The sequence below is a fragment of the Apis mellifera genome, linkage group LG1, assembly GCF_003254395.2.
Source record: "Apis mellifera strain DH4 linkage group LG1, Amel_HAv3.1, whole genome shotgun sequence".
In the NCBI taxonomy this organism is placed as follows: domain Eukaryota; kingdom Metazoa; phylum Arthropoda; class Insecta; order Hymenoptera; family Apidae; genus Apis; species Apis mellifera.
In genome coordinates this window covers 15,160,874-15,183,738 of record NC_037638.1, presented here as the reverse complement: position 1 = coordinate 15,183,738, position 22,865 = coordinate 15,160,874, and the positions used below count along the sequence as shown (strand labels likewise).

Genomic DNA, 22,865 nt, shown 5'->3' with positions numbered 1-22,865 from the left:
TTCTTACATAAATATTTTTTCATATTTTGTATAATGTAATAATAATATATAATGTTTGTAAATAAACTTGTTCTAAATTCATTTACATATTAACTTTAAGTATCAAAATAAACTACTACGTATAATTTCTTAGAATTGATGTTTTTGATAGATTTAAGAATCTAAATTTGTATTCTGGATATATATACATATAGAGTCATTATATTAAAGATAGATAAATAGAATTTTATTTAAATCTATTTTTTCAAAAGTATAAATTTGAATTTTTAATAATTACAAATTATAAACTATAATTTATATTAATATAATTATAAAAATAACTATATATGATTATATATGATGATTTAATGCGTATTTTAATGGAAGATTGTAAATATTATAGTTAATGAAAAGTTTTTACAATTTAAAATTTAAAAAGTTTCTATATGATGTTTTAAATTACACAAATGCTTTTATTATTTGTTATTTTTATTTAAGACCTATCGATTCTATTGATTATATTAAAAATTATTTATGAAAAATTTATTTTTGTTATATATTTATAACACTTTTATGATATTTAAAAATGTATTTGTATAAATATCATTTTCATATATATATGTTATATATATATATATATATATATATATATATATATAATTATATATATATATACATATATATATATATATTATATATTTTAATGTCAAAAAATTAATATTAAATAGTCTACAAATAGTTTTCTCAAAATGTAATCTATGAGAACTCCGCGAAGTACTTCGTTTTTTTTAAATAGAATAATATTAATCTTAAGTAATTTAATTAGATTGGATTCTTTATTATTATGTACAAAAATAAATAATGTATAAAATTATTTAAATTATCTTAAAGTCATTCCTCATTAAATATAAATTTGTGGCCCTGAAAAGGGCCAGTTGAATTTTAAAATTCCTTGTTTAATAACTATTTTTTTCCTGTTGATTTAATTGTTTTATTAGCTATTGATTTTTTGGGTTTAGGAGTTTTCGTTTTAGCTGCTGGTGCTTTAGTCGTCTTTTTACTCTTTGACATAGTTTTAGATTCTTTTATAGATTTAACTTTTTCAGTTTTTTGAGCTGTTTTTACTGTTGATTTTTTCACATTTGTTGATTTCTTAGTTCTTTCAGCTTTCTTTGCAGAGCTTAGTTTTTTTGATGATACAGATTTTCGCAACGGCGAAGTTTTCTTTTCAACAGATTTTTTAATTTTTTCTTTTTTAGATTTTGATACTTGTTTGATAGTTTGATGAGTCGGAATCTTTTTTGAGTCGGAACTTTTAATGGAACTCTTGGTAGAAAGTTTAAATGATCCAGAAGCACCTTTACCTTTTGTTTGAACAACAGTGCCTGAAGTAACAGCTCCTTTTAAATATCTTTTAATAAAAGGTGCTAATTTCTCTCCATCAACTTCATATGTCAAAGAAATATATTTTTTAATTGCTTGGAAAGACGATCCTTTTCGATCTTTCAATTCCTTCATAGCAGCATTTACCATTTCAGAAGTCCGTGGATGTGAAGTTGGTGACCGTCGTGATTTCGGCTTAGATTTAGGCTTTCTTGCTTTCTTTGTTGGATTGGCATTTTCTATATTTTCTATTACAGTTTTACCTTTTTCCTCCATTTTACAATTGTTAGAAACAATTTTTTTCTGAAATATTTAAATACTAGCAATAAATTTCTATCTTTTAAATAGAAAAAAAATAGAATTTGAATTCCATAATATAAATAAAAAAGAATTCATTAATTAAAAATTTTTTAATTTTAGTTAATTTCAAATGTGAATGCAAGTGATATTAGTACAAAATTTAAAAATCATAGAACAAGTTGAATGAATAGACATTAAATAGATCGATCGATTTCGTTTAATAAGAATATCCGATTTCGAACAATATATAATATAAATTTCATCAGTTTTAATGCAACGATAATATAATTGTCCAATCGGTAAAAATATCCAATCGGTTAATGATTATATAAAGGAAATCTTTGAAAAATCAGTATTATAACAATAGATCCTATTAACAATAGAATTAAATTTCCGTTATCAATGCCTTACCATAGAATAGTATTGTATTTTCAATAAAAGTAAAGATAACAGAATGGAATTTGATCTTTTTAAATGATTCTACGGGATGAATCATGTAATTATTTTTTGATTAACAATAATCGAACACAATAATTAAAGAAATATTATAAGAACGATACTAAGTACTTGTAATGAATTCCCCGAAGTAAAATAATCCTAAATTGAGGATTACCTGTTTATTTACTGTAGATACTGAAGGAAAGATGACAATCTTATGGCAGATATCTATTACACAAAACTCATACTTGTGATTAAAAATATTTTTGCAAATAATTTTTAGTTCGCCAGTGTGAGAAAATAATTGTAATACATATACTATATAACGTTATAATATAACGTTGATATCACTTAGCTATTATAAACTGGCAAAGAATATATATTATAATTCTTTAAAATCGGTCACTTGTCACTGGAATATACTGACAATAATAACTAACAATAATGCCCTTACTTTAATCGTCAATTGATACGTACTAATGGCTAAATGTGCCAACCCCTAATGAACAGTCCATGTGATCTGGGAGCACGGACCATGGAGAGAAACCTATTGAATATGTTGAGCGCTAAATTTCTCTAAAAATGGCGAAGCAGTGAACAATTTATTAAATTAAAGCATGATTATTCAAAACAATGTATTAATTGAGAAATAAAAAATATATAAATAAATAGTCATGTGTATCTAATTTTACCCAATAGCTTTTACTTTTCATTAAATAATATTCGCTTTCATATATAACATGATTTTTCATCGAGTGTCTCTTCATGATATCAAAATCGTTTGTAAAAAAACAATAATACTCGTTCAATTATTATAAAATTGGCTAACAAATTGATTAACAATCATTGTTAATGATTTTAGTAGAACTGACGAAACTAATTTTTTATGGAAATTCAATTAATAATTGTAAAATCCTTAATTTACAATAGGCACTCTCGGAATACATAGTTCTTTACAGAATAAGTGACGAAATCAATCTTAATATTTTATAATTCAATGATTTATGTTATGAAATTTATATAATTTTGTATGAATTATATATTGATGATAAAGAATGTTGAAATAAATTAATTGAAATAAATTAAAAGAAAAAATAAATAAATTAAAAAGATATCGATTCAATGTGTTTGTTCGAAATGCAATGCACAGAAATCATAACCTTATTGTTCAATAAAAAATAAGATATTTAATGTCAATTATATAATATTAGATTTAATTTTAGTAACATTAGGATATATTCTAATGAAAAAAAATTATTAATTTAAATTTAATTAAATAATAAAATTAAAAAGAAAAAAGGAATTTTGTTAAAATATATATAAATAATATAATTATAGTATTAAAAAATTTCTATTTATATCATATAGAATAATATTTTATATTTATATATTTATTCTAAATATTTATATATTTAGAATTTAAATATAATATTATTAAAAAGCAATTGTTTTTAAAATATAATAATATATAATACACATAATAATATTATATAAAGATTTGGCAGCTAAACATTTATTGAATATAGAAAAATAATTACATAAAGAATTATTTATAATAAATATCGAATTTTTTTTATATGAATATAATTTATAGATATATAAATATATTATATAATATAATATTAATATAATAAATAATTATATAATATAATTTAATAGTTTTATATAAAATATAGAAAATTATCGAAATACTTAATCAAATTATATAAGAACAAACATTTATCTATTTGAATGTTTTTTTTTTAACATTAATTGTTGTAATATACTTTTAAAGCAATATTATTTGCTTATTATAATAACAAATATGTATATTATTGATATTATCATAAATTAAATTACGATAATAATTTATACTTAATGTGATATATATACAATATTAAAATTTATTCGTTTTTTTATTTTTATTTTTAGCTTTTAATGAGTGTAATATTGTTTTTTAATAATAATATCTTATTAAATTATTATTATATTATATTAAAATTAAAAGAAAAAAATTATCATATAATTAATCAAGTGTTCACACTATATATATAATTCAGAAATAAAAGTATAATGAAGAAAAATATGATATATTCCGTTCACATAGGGTGCGCCAGTAGTAAGAAATTTTAATATTTTAACAACTTCTATCCAATATTTAGAGAATTTATTCATAAAAAATTTGTCAATTTTTAAGAACTTTGAAAAAAAATTTAAATTTTTGTTTAATAATAGAAGCTAATTCTTAAAAAATTTTTATATTTAATTTAATTTACTACTTTTTATATATGTTCATAAAAAAATTATATTTTATTTATAATTTAATATAATAATTTGTTTAAATATAGAAATATTTAAATTTTAAAAAATTTTAAAGTTTATATTTAATTATTTAAGAAAAAAATAATAAAATTAAAATTAAATTTAATTTCTTTTATTAATTTCTATAATTAAATTGTGATTTATTTGTTAAACTCTTAAGGTTATGTTTCATTTATATAGAAGTTACATTGAATTAAATTTTAATCAATCTTTTGAATAATAATTATAATAATTTACATTTTGAGGAATTTATTATAGAATATATATATATATATTTACAATATTTTGTATAATATTTGACAATTATTTAATTAACAAAAGGAAAAAGAATTGTAAATGAATTTATTTTTTTTTTTTTTCATTTTTATAATTTAGTTTGAAAACAAATTTTAAGAAAATAAAAATTTACAGGATATATAATGCATTATCTAAGTATTCTGTGCAAGCGCGCGAAAATTTATGAGAACTGAGTGGTAATGGTAATAGTAGTGACAAAACGTTTTGTAGCGGTTGGTCTCTTTGGGTGGGGAAAATCAATAGGAAAACCAAGTTTAAATTATAAGTATAGATCATTAATATTTAATGAATCTTATATTAATATTTTTTTAATATTGTATTATATATGCGAATGTGCCTGTTTGTGAAATCTTTACAATGATGCTTTCAAAATGTGGCGTCTCGTGATGTGTATGGAAATTTGATTGAATGTAGTGTGTACTCAGTTATCATTAACAGCTGTGTTCAATAAAAGGAAAATGTTTAGAAACTATTTAATTGATGCTTCTTGACATCTAATTTGAAGAACGAAATATCAATTTACGCTTAATAATGTTGATACTTCGAGAAATTTTCTTGACTTATTTCATATTGTGTACATTATTACAAATTAATTATGTTAAAAGTACACATATTTCCGGTACTTTTAATACAAAAGAATTTTTTCGTTTTCTCATAAAATTTGGTTTTCAAAAGACTGATCGTCATCGACAAAAAGATTCATATGGATACATTTTTGGTAATATAACATCAAAAAGTGATTTTACTATACCAATTACATTGGCAGTTTTGGATCGTGGTCATTTTTTAGAATATTATGGTAATCGTACATTAAAGGATAAAAACACTGCTTGTACTCTTATGTTTAATACCTTAAATCAAAGTTCTTATGATGTACATTGTAATGAAGAAGGACAAGATTTTTTGAGGTATATTAAATTATTATTTTACAAATTAAAAATGATAAGCTTAAGGACTTATAAGCTTTAATTTACAATTATTTAATTTTTATTTTCATAAAGGAGAGTACCTTGTCCAAGAAATAAACTATGTCCAGATGAAGATTCCATATGGAATATTGTAAAAGGATACCAATTCACATATGTCATACAGGATTTTTGGCAACCACGTTTTTGGTATATGAGTCTAGTAGCTTGTTATAGAAATACATCTACTTGTCAATGGGAATATTATGATAAACATGATGAATTAGAATATGATATTTGGCTAGTAAATGGAAATCCAAATACTAGTGGCCTAAATAGTTTAACATACCAATTTTCGTATGATAGACAAAATACCATAGAATTATATTTGTTGTTTTTTATGTGTTACATTATATTGGTACCATTACAATTATATGCTGTAAGATTACAAAAACATCCTGTAACAAGATTATTCACTGCTAGTTTATTATTAGAGTTTGTAGCAGTATGTTTGATTTTGATACATGTATTGAAATTTGCTCTTGATGGAGTTGGATATGAACAATTAGAAGTTGCTGGAGATATTTTTGATATTCTATCAAGAGTGAGTTTTAATAAATAATTTCATTTCTTTATTCATTACATTTTATATTTTACTTGATAATAATGATTTATATATATTTTTATATATTTTTAGACATCATTCATGTTACTTCTTCTTCTACTTGCTAAAGGATGGGCTGTAACTAGAATGGAATTGACATGGAAGCCATTAGTTTTTACTATATGGCTTTGTTATGGAGTAGTTCATATTCTATTATATGTATGGAATATGGTAGGTTTATTTATATTTTTTTTCTATCAATAATTTCAATAATTTCAATAATTTCAATTAATTAAAAAAATAATATTTTTAGACTGAAGTTGATATTATTGAAGATATTGATGAATATCAAACATGGCCAGGCTGGTTTATACTTCTGTTTCGCAGTGCAATAATGATTTGGTTTTTATGTGAACTTAGAAATACTATGACATATGAACATAATACTCAGAAGTTAAATTTTTTACTTCATTTTGGTGCATCTTCATTAGTTTGGTTTATTTATTTACCTATTATAGCACTTATTGCTCTTCAAGTAAGCGCATTGTGGAGGTTTAAACTTTTATTGGGTGAGCATATCATAAAATTTAAAATATAGCATCTCATTCTTATCTATGCATTATTTTTATTTTTATTTTTATAGGTATTACATATTCTGCTGATTGTTTTGCATATTGCGTAATGGCACATTTACTTTGGCCAACACGAAGTGAACAATATTTTTTACTTGCACAAGGAGCTGATAATGGAGATGAACTTGATGAATTCAATGAAGCACCACATGTACTGAATAATTATGTGGAACCTCCAGAACTTACTAAAATAATTACTTAATGTCAAAATATCAAAGGCAAAATTTTGCATAAAAAGTCAAACATAAAGTTTGAAATATATTGTTTGCCAAATAAAAATTTTATAGGGTTGATAATACTCTGCTATGCATTACTTGAGACTGATATATTCTGCACACTGTGTAATTAGAGATATACTAATAATCAAATTTACATTTGTGATAGGAAGTCAATAATTGACACAATAAGGAATAAAATGGGTGAGTATGATATGAGTATGTTTAAGTAATTTTTAATTTAAAAATATGAATGATTAAAAAAAAAATATAAACATATGATTGGGTTGTAACAGTTTGTAGATATAAATAGATATTACCTACTGTACAATTTTTATGTATATAATGATTAAATATTAGATATTTAACATCGATGGGATTATTATGTTACATAGTAATAATGATATTTGTGTATACATAGATTTTATTCATATTTTTTACTATTTACAATACAACTGAATACAATTCCATCATTGTAGTATATTTCAACTTTAGATTGCTCATGTCATACTCTTGTATTATAAAAATTTAATATTATTATAATTTTCTTAATATTTTTTGCATTACTATTTATTCATTATGTGTAAAAAATTCAATATTTTTTAAACATAATCATATAATTGTAAAAAATTTTAATCTTATTCTTTTATTCTTGATTCATATTCATGTTCACATTTGCACTGAATGGAAATTATTTTAATGTATATTTTGAAAAAGTATAAAATTTAGAAAATATAATTTTTTTTTATGTTAATTTAAAAATATTTATAGAAACATATATATATATGATTCTGGTGTATATAAATGAAATTGTGCATCAATATATTATATACAAAGTTCTTATGAAAGTATTCTATATATATTAATAATTTTTTCAGTGTTATATTACAGTAGAAATGCTGTAGTAAAATATGAACCAATGAAATTACATAAATATATCTTTTGTATATATTTTAATAACAGTTCTTATCATTTCAAAAAATTTTTTTTGAACTATTTGAATATTTTTTTGGTTTTTAAATAAATGGAATCATCAAAGATATAATATTTAAGAAAAAAATAATATTTTATGATGAAAAAAATTTTATTCTTTAATATTTATTTATAGACAATTTCATAAATTTTTTGCTCAATCTTGTAACAAATCATCATTAAAATAGTAAAGTATTTATCTAGTATATTATGAACTGTGTATTGCAAATTTTGTATAATAATTTTAATAAAATAAAAAATATAACATAGAATAGACAACAGTAGAAACTATAAGATTTTTAAATATATTTATTAAGAACACATTTAAAAGAAGATATATTTAAAAAAATGTAAATAAATGTTTTTAAAGAAATTGTTTATTTATAACAATGCATTTTTATTTTACAAAGATAATTAAAATCTTTGATATTTACAGAATGTACAAATCTTTATGCTATTTTTGAAGTATTGCTAAAAGTTTATAGATTAATGTATGTGAATCAGCTTTGAAAACACTTAATATTCTTATATACTGGAAAAGTTTTAAAAATAAAAGGCAAATGTGAAAATTGATCAACTTAAATCTGCATGCAAGATTATATATTGTTATTATTATGAAGAAGGTAACTAAAAATAACTAAATATATTAATAACATATTAATTCTTAACATATATATGTTTTTCAATAATATATAAAATTTTTAACTGTTTAAAATTCTTTTATGGAAATTAAGTAGCAAAATAATTTAATAAACAATAAAATATTAATTAAAACAAAATTTCAAATGGATTTTTAATTTATTTTTATGTAAATAATATTAACTTAATCCTTTTATATATTAATTATTTATTTATATATTATTCACAAATAGTCCTTTTCATTTTATTAAAATTTTATTAAAATTTATTATTATTATTATTTTCTTTACTATTATTTTCTTCTACTTTCACAATAATTTTAAGTTCAAAGTAAGGTTATCTATTAATTGTTTTGGACCTGGTCCAATTCCTAATGTAGATATTGTTCCAGGTTGCAATTGAGTTTTACCTGCATCTTTTATTATAGAAACAATTAAACCAGCTTTACGAGCATTTTTAGCTAATGATATTAATTCTTCTTCACTAGAAATTTTTAACACAATTTTAGATTGACCTTGCAATAACCAAGATTTATATATTTGTTGATATTTTGCATTAAGTGATACTTGATGACAACATTCTACTGCTGCATGGGCACATTGAGCAGCAGTTTTTCCCTTTCCCATAAATATATCTGATCGGACAACTAATACCATTTTATATTGTTCATTTTTTGAATACATTATAGGATTAATAAACATACATTTTATATAATGGATTATTGACATGTTTATTAATTTGAATAAGATTCTTCTCTTTTTCTTTGATATTTATCCATACATATTTTGAATCTTTTTACTTGCTCTTGACACTTTCTCCAATCTTGAGTTTCTGCTATACATTCCTGTAAATTTAAAAAATTCCTGTAAATTTAAATAAAAAATAATACTTTTATATATTTATATATTTTATTATTTTATATTTATATACATATATTTATATTATATTTACATATATATATTTTTATACTTAAATACATAAAATTAATACTTGAACTTGATAATGAAATTCCATACAACCAGTTTTTTTTAACATCTCTTCTACGGGATCTTCAATATTTTGTTGTTGCGAATTTAACTTAGGAATCATCATATATTTATATTATACAAATATAATATCAAATAGTTTAACATACAATAAATATATTTAAAGGTTATTTTTCATGCATTTTCTATAATCTACGATTTAATACAATACAGATAGGTATATTAATAGTCGAAATTAAAAATAATCAATTTATAGTTTAAGATATTTGATATTGAATATTTCAATTGAAATTAAAAAAATATAACTATATTTTAAATAAATTTGTTTTTAATGTAAATATTTTATATAATAAATTAATTTGAAAGAAAATTTAAGTATTAAAAAAAGAATATCTATAAAAGTATAAAATATTTTCAATATCCATTATTATTTTTAAATATGAAATAATATTCAAAATTAAAAATTAAACAAGATAATAAATTAAAAATTTATAAAATTTATTTAAAATTTTATTAAAATATCGAATAAGAAGATATGTATCATGTAAGGCGCTAGCTTCGACATATGGCTGCTAGAGTCTTGTGTTCTCCACCAGACGACAATAAGTTATGGTATAGTAGAGTGGAAAATATGACAAGTACTATGTTTCACTAGTGCCGCCAATATTATATTCTTTGATTTTTATTTCATACTATTTTTGAATCAGACATACTTTATTGAAAAAGTACAGATCGAAAAGATCGGGCACTTAAATACTGATTATAATTGTTTCTACACAGAGAAGTTAAGTATTCATCTGCCGGCCGTCAACTGCAACATTTTCGTAAGTATTTAATGTGTTTTTCTTATTTTATGATATCTTAAACATTTTTTTTCTTATTAAAAATATGATTACCAGTCAAAAAAAATTGCTCAATAAAGACGTTTCATTTATAATTCGTGTTTTTTTTCATCATTGTAATTCGCAAGGTGATATAACATTCCCATAATTCCATAGCACGTGGGTGACGCACATTGAATACGAATATATCAAAACTAGATATTACTATATTTCATTTGTCTTATGCATAGTCATTTTATATATAGAGATTTTTATTAAATATAAATTATTGACGTAATTAAAGATATAGCTTATGAAATGTATTTAATATAAGAATTAATTTTATGTTTAAAAAAAGGAATAAATATAATTTACTCTTTTTTGCAAATATTATATTTTTAATATTAAATTTTGTTTGTAGAAAATTGAATCATTTACTGGAAAGTGAATTAATATCTCATATTGCAAATATGCTAAGAGACAAACATTAAATAAGTTCATATAATAAATGATATAGACAAATAAAGTCACAAGAATTTTAATTTATATTTCATTATTTTGTTATTTTAATCAATTAAAATAACAAAATAATACTATAATTAGGAATAAATCCAATGTATAATATAATTTAAAATATTTCTTCATTTCTTAAAAACAAATATTTTCATATTAATTTCAAGTTAATTCATGTTTATTTTAATAAAATTTATTTAAAAAAATATTATATAAATATTAGTGATGTAGAATTGAATAATAATTTAATTTTAATTGTAACATTATGTAAATTTTATAAATAATTTGCTAATTTTGTATTGCAAATAGAATTCTTTATATTTTTGCGCCAAGTAATGTAGCGACTTCTGGAGGATAAAAGCTTTAGTTTTAATCTTGCCGCTAGATGGCTACTATCATTTAGTATGTTCTCGAAAGTGCTCGATCACCTATGTAGTTTGTATATAAGAGAGGAACAGTAACACTCCTGTCGGATAGTCTGATGCTTCCCAGGTAAAAATCAGCGCATTATGCGGCCATTTAACAGACCACATCATGTGTCCGGTACTTCACGTACAGCCTTTTAAACCGTGTCGTCATCGAAAATTGTTTGTTTACTTTGTAAAACTAACTGTGGAAGTGAACTTGGGACTATCTTTTTTGTAACTTTTATTTTATTGATTATCTTCTGATTATTTTGTCGTCTTTTTTTTATATTATATATATTAAATTATATTTTTTAATTTTTCATTGTATTTTTAAAAAATTCTAAACTATTTTCTAATTTTAATTATATTTTTTTGATAAGAAATTTTTGTATTTTTGTTCAGTAATAAAAAAATAGGATTTGTTCGCAAAATTTATTTTTTTATCTTATAATATATATATCTTATAATGTATTTGTAATCATATTTTATATATCAATAATTAAATTATTATGAAATGCAGATATAATTATAAGTCAAATATTAATTATAAGAATAAAATTTTTAATAATTATTTTGAATACATTTTTTTTATCCATATAATTGTCACTCTTAGTTTTCGAGATATTTAAAAAAAAATTGCTATTCTATTGAATTTCATTCATATGTATTTGTAACAATATATACAACAGTGTGATTAGTTAAAAATTGGCAAACAATTTTTATGTTACGTATGGATTACTTTATCGAAAATCTATTTTATTTATGAATATGAGATTTTTTTAATTTATCTTTTTTAAGATTTCTTTTGTGATACATACAGAGTATATATATATATATATATATATTTATATTCATGCATCATCTTTTGGGATAATTTTAGAAACCAAAACAAACACAAAAGTTAATTACACAAAAATATCGGTTAAGATTTATTTATTAAGTGATTGCATTAAGTAATTGAATTAAACAAACCGAGAGGAAAGAGAATGAGATCACTCTGTACTATATCATTATTGTATTTTGTTTTTATTTCGGTTCATTCAACAAGAAGTTAAATTATTTATAACTTAATAAATAACTTTTTCTCAATTGACTCTTTCAAATTTTTAAATATTTTTGTATTTATTTTGTTGTTTTTAAAAATCTATTCTTCAAAGATGCATAATATATTAATATTCTATATATAAAACAATGGAATTATTGAAAAAAACTTTTGATGGATTTAAATCATTATTGATTTAAATATCATCAATATTGAACTTAGGTATTTAACGGATCTGCAGAAAATAAAGATATATATATATATACAACAATCGAAATCATAACAATCGATATTACAATATTAAATATGAATCTGATTTTGCTATTATAATTATAATTTCATATTGTTTTATTAATTCAATAATTGTTTTATTATACTTTATTATATTCCACAAGATCCATGAAATGCTTAAATTCGCTATAGTTTTTATTAGTAGATACTAAATATGGTGATATTAAATCATGCTTATATATATGTGTTATGTACATAGATGAAATGTTCAGTGTTTAATTATTTTCGCAAATATCTTGAAAAGTAAAAAACAATTATATGCATTGGAAAAAATTATTTAAAATTATTTATCTTCTATAATATATTCCAAAATCATTGAAATTAGTAAGGAGTCTCTTTTTCTAGATAATTATTGAATTTTTTATTTAATGTTTCTATATTTATTCAAAAATAAAATTGTATAATTTAAGTTATGTTTCTTAAGTTCTTAAAAAATTCGGTTTCTTAAGTTCAATTATGTCTGATCTCTCTTTTTTCGTTGTGTGTTTTTTCATGAAATTATGTCAATATATCCAGCAACAAAACGAACGAAATTCTTTTACGTTTTCATCGCATAAATAACGATGAATTGATTTCTATTATCAACGGTAACTGAAGATCCACGTAAATGCGAGTAAGGACGGATAATTTGGAATAGTGGCGTGAAATTGCAATCGAATGATAGACGGTTAATTTTAGAATGTCGCTGTTGGCTATGATTACAACGCGTGGACGACACACGATTCTTAAGAGACGAACAGAAACGAAACGTCGAATGATACGTAATCGGTTTGAAGTGAGACGAAGCGGGAGGTAAGGAAAGCAAAAGATAAACAGGTGAAAAAAATATCGGTGATTCTAGCGCATTTCTCTTGAACAAAGTGTGTTCGATATATGCTAATAAATCCAAATATGTCTACTCTAATTGTCCTTCATTGGTGTAATTTTTTTTTGTAGTTAGAAGTTTGTGTTTAAATTATTCGATACTGATGGCACTTGTTTTTCTGGACATAGTAAGTTACGGTGTGTTCCTGTTTCGTGAGAATTAGCGCGTGTGTCGCTGTTATTGGATTATTAATTGATGATAATGGAAGAAGAGAAGGCGGAAGCAGTTGCAAAGAATGGAGATCCAGATGTGAAAGAAGAAACTGAAGAAGACGAAGATGGAATGTTTGATGAATCCAGTTTTCCGGAGCTGGAGCGCACGCAAACCGGTCGCAAAACAAGTATCTTCAAGTACTATTCATTTAAAGAGAAAGGTCAGTTGAATCAATTTGTCTTTAATTATATTTTCATATTAAAAAAGCCCTTTAATTATTTTCCATTTCAAAAAAAAAAAAATAAAAAAATAAAAAAAAGATAAATTTATTAACATTTATTATAATTATTATTAAATTACAAATTCGATGTATTTTTAATAAATTTCCTTAAAATTTCCTTACAATCGATATTTTTTTTCTAAATTTATTTAATTATCAAGTTATTGGTAAATTATTTATTTTTATTGCCATTTATATTTTGAATTGAAATATTTATTTTCGAATTATTTTTATCAGAAATATTTTATCGCTGAGATAAATTACGACTTAACTGATATTTATTGAAATATTATAAGAATTAGAAAAAAAAAAATTTCTTTTTAATAATGTATAAAATGAAGAATTTAAATATATTGAAGAGTTTTTTGTTAGTAAGAAAAGATATTTATGTATTATTAATTGCATAATAATTATATATTAATATGTATAATAATTTTACATATTAATATTAGTAATTTGATTAAAAATAAAAGAGTATGAGATAATTGACGATACATGTATATAACTATATAAATGTCGTGTATAAATGCGATGTATGATTTCTCGTTTATATCATGTATACATATTTGCATCTTATATATATTAATTTAAAGTGGGCAATTATATCTTGTTTTTTTTTTTTTAATTAGTTTTATCTAAATTTAAAATGAAATTACTCAATTATAAAATACTATTATTTTTATTTAATATGAATTAAATTTGGAAATACCGGAAGTTTTTTAAACATAATGTTCATTTTCGCAAAAGATAAGATTGTATGAATATTCGAATAGATATGTTAAGTTTTGCAATCGAAATGAGTGTTGGTATTATGAAACACTACATTGATATATAATATATCGCGTGAAAGATCACGAGATTGATGACCTCGTATTTTGTTAATGTCATTACCAAACAATGTATAAAATAATCATTCTCCAATTGCATGTAGAGATTTTTCGAATTATTATGATAAATATAATCAAATAAATTATTTGAAAGATTGCGTGAATATCGAAAATAACATATAACAACAAATACATATTATTTTTTATCAAACAAAAAATTTAAATATTTATCAATGTTAAAAAAATATGAATATATTATATTTTTTTAAATTTGAGCATTTTTAACATAAAATGTACAAATATGTACAAACATTTCATAAAAAATTGATTTTTTAAATTCAAAAAAATATTATATAATTGATGTTTATAAAACAAATTTATGTATACTTATTTATAAAAAAATACAAAAAATTTTGAATGAAGATAAGATTCCTGAGATAATTGAAAAAATAATAATTCATATGCAAAAGAATATTTTAATAAAATTAGATGTTGTATACAAATAATATCGATATCATATAATAAATTTTATGTATGTATATATATATATATATATATATATATATATATATATATATATATATATATACATATGTTTGTATGCATTATTAATATTATTTATATATATCTATCACATATCAAGATATCTTTCATAAATGTGTATATATTAAATTATTCAGAAAATCCTGTAGTTTCTCATATCTTCATGAATATTAGTTTGAATTATAGTGAATGAGAAAGCTAAAATTCTAGACTAATAAAAAGGAACAGCTTTTTGTTGTAAAAATGTATGTATCTATATTCAATTCTATTTAATATATTCGATTTTATATTGAATAATAAGTAGAAAACGAGAAACAATATTTTCGCAATATTATAACTATATATTTCGATGAACATTCGCAGATTCTCAGATTATGAATGTTTTAATTTATTCTCTATATTTTTATGACCTCAAATTATTACTTTTTTGATTTTAAAAATTCTTTTAAAAACATAGAATTCAATTCTTTGAAAATAATCAGGAGTTAACTCGACAACTTTTTTTTGCAAATAACTAAAGAGTTTTTATGAAAGAAAAATTTTGTAATTATCTGAGAGATAAAAGATTATCAAATAAAATGAAAATTATCTTTGAAATAAAGTTTCGTATTATTTTCATATTATATATTTAAATATATTCTTGTGAAAGCTGCAGAATATTCCAGACTTAATACTTGAAGTTTAGAAAATGCAAAATACAGAATGATTTAACTGCAATGAATTTATGAATTTATGGATGTTTCTTTTGTTTTCAATTCACATATTTTGATAAAAAAAAAAATCGCAACGATACCACGTGATTATTCCCACTTCTTTCATAAGACGTAATAAGAATTGAAATTCTTGTTAAATTCCTTTCTTCTAAATATAAAGAAGTCTTGCTAAAGAAGCTTCTTTTAAATATTAAAGAATTTTAGTAAAGTGACATTAAAAGTAATAAATTTTGTTCAAGAAAAAATTTTATGATATAATTGATAATTAATAAAATCGATCGAAAGATTTTTGTTTTTTAAATTAAAGAATATATTTTCGATATTCGAATTGTAGGTGAATCTAATTGTTTTTTTAATTAATAAATGATATTTATGCTGTGATATTAAAATTTTAGTTGCATATTATTTATGTGATTTCTCAGTAAATTCATACTATGATGTAAGTAAACAATTTTAATAAATTTTATACAAATTTTCTCAAGTTAATAAAGAAAAAGATTTCTATTAGAAAAGTTCTTTCAATAAAATTAAAATTAACGATAAAAATTTTATTCTACTGTTAAAACATTGTTTTAATTGTCGAATGATATTTAAGAATAGTAATTAAAACTGGAAAATTTAGACACATTGAAAGTGCATATAAATTGCAGTTTGCTAACAATATTTTTAAAAAAACGAAAAATATGATGTAGAAATAGATAAGATTAACGAAATAAATTAATAAAAAAATAATTATATCTTTGTATAAAGATAATAAAATATCTCTTAATATATCTCTAAATGTAATAAAATATTAATCGTCATATTTAATATAACAAATTTTATAAAAAATTCTTACGCAAACCACGTGTTTGGTTCATCTCTAATCTTACTAATACATATTATCACTTCAACCTAAGCATGGGTTATCGAAAAACATAATAAAACGTGATAATAAAACGTATCGTGCTTCTTGTGGAACGTGAATACGATAGAATTATTAAATTCATTTCGTTGATCAGTCATATTATTTCAATAGGGTTATACAGTCCTTTTACTAATGTTGCCTGCACTTTCTTTTCTCTCATGTTTAAATTTATAAAACTATCTGTCAGGTTTATATATTCTTAAATTAATGAACTAAATTTTATATCTATATTTCAGATATAATGCCAAGTTCAATAAAAAAACCAGGTCCTCTTATTGGAGTAATTGATGTTGGCACGCGAACTGTTCGCTTTGTGGTGAGATATTGTTGTAGTTGAGTGAATAATTATCTATATGAATCGATTTTAAAATAAAATATTATTATATTCTCATAAACATTAATAATTTGATTGAATGCAAAATAACAAATGACAAATATAAAATTAAATTATATTGCAGGTATTCAATGCGAAGCATGTAGCTGAAGTGGCATCTCATCAAATCGACATAGAACAAATAAGTCCGCAAGAAGGATGGATGGAACAGGATCCCAAAGAAATTCTTTTTGCGGTAAAAGCTTGCATCAAAGATGTTATACGGAAATTAGACGTGTTAGGTTTAAAAATGGACGAAATAGTAACAATTGGTATTACGAATCAAAGAGAAACTACTGTAGCATGGGATGCGATGACTGGTGAACCATTATACAATGCAATAGGTATATTCCAATAATAATTAAATTGGCTAAATATAAGCTAAATATAAGTTATAATTGCAACGTTCATTAATACTTTTATTATTTTAGTATGGTCTGATATTAGAACGAGTTCGATTGTTGATCAAATAATAGCTAAATTTCCGGATCAAAGTAAGAATCATATCAAACCTTTATGCGGTTTGCCAGTGAGTCCATATTTTTCAGCATTAAAAATACGTTGGATGAAAGATAATGTGCCCACTGTTAGAAAAGCGATGCGAGATAGGCGATGTAAAGTGGGTACGATGGACACTTGGATCGTTTGGGTATGTGAGTACGATGTGTTTGAACGTAGAACTTATCTAGAATATGCAAACAATTATTATGCCTTACAGCAAAAGGAAACATAGATGATGAACATTCATGAACCAGAGAATTCATTGAAAAATGGTTACAGAATTTAACGGGTGGCAAAGACGGTGGATTATATATTACTGACGTAACAAACGCGTCAAGGACCATGTTAATGAACATAGAAACTCTTTCATGGGATCCCACGTTGTGCAGATATTTTGATATTCCTATGCAAATGTTGCCAGAAATTAGAAGCAGTGCTGAAATTTATGGAAAAATTGCAATCGGTCCATTAAAGGGTATCACTATATCTGGCGTAAGTTGTTTTTTTTTTAAAAAAGATTGTTTTTTTAATAAAGATTAAAAAATCAAAATATCAATATATATATATCAGATATAATATTCTTTATATTTTTAGATTTTAGGGAATCAGCAATCAGCTTTAGTTGGACAAAATTGTTTAAAGAAAGGACAAGCAAAAAACACATATAGAAGTGGATGTTTTTTACTCTGTAATACGGGAACAACAGTATGTAATAAGAAAATATTATAATTTTTTTATTTTTTATTTGAATATAAATATTTGATTTTTTAAATTAATTATAAATTGTTATAATTTTTAGCGAGTATATTCTTCTCATGGATTAGTGACAACGGTAGCTTATCAATTAGGTCCAAAAAGTTCAGCTGTTTATGCATTAGAAGGTTCAATTGCAGTAGCAGGTGCAGCTATTAAATGGTTACGAGATAATATGAAACTTATAAAGGATGTACATGAAAGTGAACATTTAGCACAAAGTGTTTTTAGTACTGGCGACGTATATTTTGTGCCAGCTTTTACAGGATTATATGCTCCATATTGGAGAAAAGATGCAAGAGGGTAAATATTTTATAAATTTTTTCTACTCTTATAAGATGCATATATATATATATTGTTTGATTGAAAACATTTCATAGAATTATTTGTGGACTTACTGCATTTACAACAAAACAGCATATAATAAGAGCATCATTAGAAGCTGTCTGTTTTCAAACTAGAGATATTTTAGAAGCTATGTATAAAGATTGTGGTTTTCCATTAACCAAATTAAATACAGATGGAAAAATGTCAACAAATAATCTTCTTATGCAATTGCAAGCAGATCTTTGTGGTACACCAGTATGTAAGTACAATTTATTAAATACTATCAGAGGAAAAATATAAAATAATAATATTCGTGCATATTAACAGTTAGGTCCACAATGCCAGATATTACAGCTTTAGGCGCGGCAATGGCAGCAGGTCATGCAGAAGGTGTGGATATTTGGGAATTAGAAGGTGAAGAAATAGAAACAGTATCGACTGATACATTTTTGCCAACAACAACACCAGAAGGTAAAAAATTTCCAAATTTAAAAATAATTTAAATTATTTCTATAAATATTATATTATTTCTATATGATATTATTGTTGTAGAAAGAGATGCCAGATATAAAAAATGGAAGATGGCAGTTGAAAGAAGTTTAGGTTGGGCAGCAGTAAAGAAATCTGATCAAATGACAGGTAAATTTAAAAATATTAAGCAATTAAAATTCCAAGCATATTTAAAAGTATATTTTTTAATTATTATTGTAAATTTATTGATTTATTCCATATTGAATATTTATTCTCTACTTGCATGTGCTTATTGTAAATATCTAGTACATTATGTACTAGAACAATAGATTCTTCTTTTTTCCTCTTCTTCCTTTCCTTTTCTTTATATGAGATAGTAAAACAAATTTCTATTAGGTCTTGTTTATACAGAATATTAATATATTCGTAGTAACACTTTCGGAAAATCTTGTATTTTAGAAGCCAAAACAAATACAAAAATTGTCATAAAAAAAATGTTGGTTTAGGCTTATGAAGTTAGAAGCAATTTAAGTTTTCGTTAGATAAAACAAAATGAGAATCAAATGCGATGATAGTATAATGAAAACAGAAGCAGTTTCACTCTATTTCCATCTTGTTTCTTTTAATGAAAACTTCAATTGCTTATAATTTATATAAATAAGCCTTAATAGTTCAAATAATACAGTTTTTTAACTGATTCAATCATTTTGATTGAATTGATTCAAATTGATAATAATTGAAAGTAGCGTACACGCATTTCTGCATTTTCATCTAATTCTTAAACTTATAAATTAATTGATTTAGATTATATATATATAAGTTATTATGATAGTATTATGATGCATCTTTTGCTGAATCAGTTATTTTATTATTTGTATAATATACTATATATATTTTATATATATATTAAAAAATATACATAAAATTATCAATTTCTCAATTTTTAACATTTAATTTTGTTAATAATTAAAAAGACAAATCTATTATGTATGATATGAAGTGTGATAAAATTGGAAACAGTCATGCTAGTATTTTAATAGCATATAAATGTTGTAATGAAATTTATTTTTTATTATCTATGTATATAAAAAAAATATATTCAAATCATGCAAAATAGAAAAAATAAATAAAGAACTATTAATAATATTGATAAAATAAAGATTCACTATATATATAGGATAAAAAATTAGATTCATAGTAAAAAATTTATAAGAATATGCAAAAAAAAAATATATAATATTAAAAATTGGAAGAAAAAGAAAGACAAGATTTTAAAAATGTTTGCTTTCAAAGTTGTTTATTATTGAATTAGTCAAGAAATCACATTGTTTGAACTAAATGATTTGAACTAATATTTCTTTATATCAATTTTTGTGTTTGTTTTTAATTTACAATTGATGTTTTGAAGATATTTTATATTTTATGAAATATAATGATAATAATATAGTATTTAGTATTAATATAGTATTAATATTAAATACTACATTAAATAATATTAAATAATATTTATTAAATAATATTTTATTTTTTTATTTTGTTAATGATTTATTAATATTTTTCTTTAATTAATTAATATTTTCATTTACATATACAACATAAATCAATAAAAAATTTTCTATTTAAAATAATACATTATCTATTAGTTTTATTGAAAATTGTTTTAAATAAATTATGTTGTATTCTAAGAAATTTATTAAACAAATATTATTTTAAATTTTGTATTTTTTAAAATGAATTTGAATTTTTGAAGATTAGTGTATCTTTTTCAATTGATTTTCATTATAATCAATGGAAAATGTATATAACGATTAATCATATGATTTGAATTTGGTTAGTTTTGAATTTCAAATTTGAAAAAATGTTGAGTTACAATTATTAGTTTTAATATATTATATTATAGTATCTATTTAAAATTATCGCTATTTCTTTGCATTTTTCAAAATAATATATAATAATAATAATAATATTAATAAAATAATAATGATTAACGAAATGTGTTTGAATTGAGTTTGTCTAATATAATTTCTCAATATTTTTTTCAAAATCAAAGCTTAATGAAAGATAAATCTATGTATAATTTATGTAATAAATCTTCAAGTATAAAATACAAAACATAACGTACAAAATATGTTATAAAATCAAATGTAGCATTTTAAACGATCGTGTAATTGATTCTTATAATGGAATCTTAAAAAAAATATGGAATTTTTGAAAAATATATTATTGCTAGATAAAGTTATTATAGATAAAGTTTTAAATTTATTTCATTTATTCATGAGATTTCATTCATTATAAAATATGATATCTAGTAATTGGTAATCATATTTTGCGAATTTAAATTTGCAGGATTTCTTTTCTGACAACTCTTCTCTTCTCTCTAAAAATTATTGTTGATAAAAATGCATCAATATTTTAAAAGATAGTATATTATAAGCATATAGATATAATAGCATATTAAATTATCGAGAAATTGCATTAGACAAATTATTAAGAATAATTCATCATTATTTTGAAAAACACAAAGAAATTTTTGAATATGTGACGAAAAAATTTAGAATCAATTTAGAATTCAATCATGATATTATAGATCATTGAATTCTTCTTTTATTCTTATTTTTCCATAATATATGTATATAAATATATGTATGAACTTATATGTATGAAATTATATAAAAATTAAATTAAAACGCATTACTAATACAAAAAGATTATAACATAATTATTTTTTCAATGTTCCAGACGAAAGATATTATGTACTGGCGTCGATTCCTGCAAGTTGGTTCTTAATGACAAGTTTTATTTTATTACGATTAAGTTATTATTTGAAAAATCGGTGACAACATTTGTATTCTTACAATGGAGGATCACTTAGATAGCAAATAGCCCATATTGTATTAAAAATACAAATAGTATGGCTGTCAAATATTGATAGTAGATGAAATATGGCCATTATTAATTAAAAAAAAAAAAAACAAAAAATAGTACAAGATGCTACTTTGATTTAACTACTTATGCTTATAATCTTGTTAAAAAAGATTAATATAATTACTTAAACGAAACGCGACAAAACAAAAAGCATGGAGCTTTTTTAAAAATATATTTTAAAAAAAGAATTTTTCTTTTTTCTATCTTTTTTTAGAAACAATATATGCGTGTAATTTGGAAAATTCATTTATTCGTTATTTTTTATTTTTATTGCTATATAAAATAATGAAATATTTAATGAAACATTACTGCCATATTTATAGAGCCAGGATTATGATTTTGTATAATTTTATAAAATTGTAAACATTCACATAATATTTTAAGGCTTTATAAATTGATTAAATTTTTCTAATTTAATCTGTTTTTGTGAATTTCTATTATATATTTAATTTATTTGTTTTTTGTCAAATAATCCATGTATAATATTAAAATATATTAAAAC

The 22,865-nt window shown here is 21.9% G+C and overlaps 4 protein-coding genes across 11 annotated transcripts; 2 read left to right on the top strand and 2 right to left on the bottom strand.

Moving 5' to 3' along the window:
• Window positions 1-939: 939 nt before the first annotated feature.
• On the bottom strand, window positions 940-2,632 carry LOC100577833 (histone H1.2). Its single transcript, XM_006570798.3, has 2 exons — window positions 2,276-2,632; window positions 940-1,665 (listed from the first exon to the last, which is right to left on the bottom strand). The coding sequence occupies exon 2, from the start codon at window positions 1,636-1,638 to the stop codon at window positions 943-945; it is 696 nt and encodes a 231-aa protein (XP_006570861.2). The 5' UTR covers window positions 1,639-1,665; window positions 2,276-2,632; the 3' UTR covers window positions 940-942.
• Window positions 2,633-4,743: 2,111 nt separating this feature from the next.
• LOC551699 (transmembrane protein 145) lies at window positions 4,744-8,688 on the top strand. Of its 3 annotated transcripts, none has more exons than XR_003306056.1 (6): window positions 4,744-5,606; window positions 5,700-6,207; window positions 6,301-6,438; window positions 6,521-6,776; window positions 6,851-7,258; window positions 8,463-8,688. XR_003306056.1 is itself a non-coding variant. In XM_006570797.3 (5 exons), the coding sequence occupies exons 1-5, from the start codon at window positions 5,230-5,232 to the stop codon at window positions 7,039-7,041; spliced, it is 1,470 nt and encodes a 489-aa protein (XP_006570860.1). In that variant the 5' UTR covers window positions 4,744-5,229; the 3' UTR covers window positions 7,042-7,302. The 3 variants fall into 3 exon arrangements, 1 of the variants encoding a protein (XP_006570860.1); XR_003306057.1 differs by lacking the exon at window positions 8,463-8,688 and adding an exon at window positions 7,933-8,028; XM_006570797.3 differs by lacking the exon at window positions 8,463-8,688 and having other exon boundaries at window positions 6,851-7,302.
• A 277-nt stretch (window positions 8,689-8,965) lies between these two features.
• LOC726369 (peptidyl-tRNA hydrolase 2, mitochondrial) lies at window positions 8,966-9,990 on the bottom strand. Of its 5 annotated transcripts, none has more exons than XM_001120845.5 (2): window positions 9,656-9,990; window positions 8,966-9,509 (listed from the first exon to the last, which is right to left on the bottom strand). In XM_001120845.5, exon 2 carries the CDS (start codon window positions 9,391-9,393, stop codon window positions 8,974-8,976), a length of 420 nt encoding a protein of 139 aa, XP_001120845.2. In that variant the 5' UTR covers window positions 9,394-9,509; window positions 9,656-9,990; the 3' UTR covers window positions 8,966-8,973. The 5 variants fall into 5 exon arrangements, with proteins under 5 accessions (XP_001120845.2, XP_016767121.1, XP_016767124.1 ...); XM_016911632.2 differs by having other exon boundaries at window positions 9,617-9,860; XM_016911635.2 differs by having other exon boundaries at window positions 9,682-9,844.
• A 218-nt stretch (window positions 9,991-10,208) lies between these two features.
• Window positions 10,209-22,410, top strand: LOC409261 (glycerol kinase). Of its 2 annotated transcripts, XM_026445108.1 has the most exons (12): window positions 10,209-10,475; window positions 13,242-13,963; window positions 17,250-17,329; window positions 17,472-17,730; window positions 17,818-18,035; window positions 18,167-18,379; window positions 18,482-18,592; window positions 18,687-18,943; window positions 19,021-19,226; window positions 19,295-19,438; window positions 19,520-19,606; window positions 22,178-22,410. In XM_026445108.1, the coding sequence occupies exons 2-12, from the start codon at window positions 13,786-13,788 to the stop codon at window positions 22,273-22,275; spliced, it is 1,851 nt and encodes a 616-aa protein (XP_026300893.1). In that variant the 5' UTR covers window positions 10,209-10,475; window positions 13,242-13,785; the 3' UTR covers window positions 22,276-22,410. The 2 variants fall into 2 exon arrangements, with proteins under 2 accessions (XP_026300893.1, XP_006570858.1); XM_006570795.3 differs by lacking the exons at window positions 10,209-10,475; window positions 13,242-13,963 and having other exon boundaries at window positions 17,250-17,345.
• Window positions 22,411-22,865: the final 455 nt, after the last annotated feature.

Excerpts from the sequence above, each read along its gene's own strand:
- LOC100577833 (XM_006570798.3), bottom strand. The coding sequence starts at position 1,638 with ATGGAGGAAAAAGGTAAAACTGTAATAGAAAATATAGAAAATGCCAAT.
- LOC409261 (XM_026445108.1), top strand. The coding sequence starts at position 13,786 with ATGATAATGGAAGAAGAGAAGGCGGAAGCAGTTGCAAAGAATGGAGAT. Across the intron at positions 18,036-18,166 it reads TGGACACTTGGATCGTTTGG|AATTTAACGGGTGGCAAAGA; the intron begins GTATGTGAGTAC and ends AAATGGTTACAG. Across the intron at positions 18,944-19,020 it reads TGGAGAAAAGATGCAAGAGG|AATTATTTGTGGACTTACTG; the intron begins GTAAATATTTTA and ends AACATTTCATAG.
- LOC726369 (XM_001120845.5), bottom strand. The coding sequence starts at position 9,393 with ATGTCAATAATCCATTATATAAAATGTATGTTTATTAATCCTATAATG.
- LOC551699 (XM_006570797.3), top strand. The coding sequence starts at position 5,230 with ATGTTGATACTTCGAGAAATTTTCTTGACTTATTTCATATTGTGTACA. Across the intron at positions 5,607-5,699 it reads GAAGGACAAGATTTTTTGAG|GAGAGTACCTTGTCCAAGAA; the intron begins GTATATTAAATT and ends ATTTTCATAAAG. Across the intron at positions 6,439-6,520 it reads TATTATATGTATGGAATATG|ACTGAAGTTGATATTATTGA; the intron begins GTAGGTTTATTT and ends TAATATTTTTAG.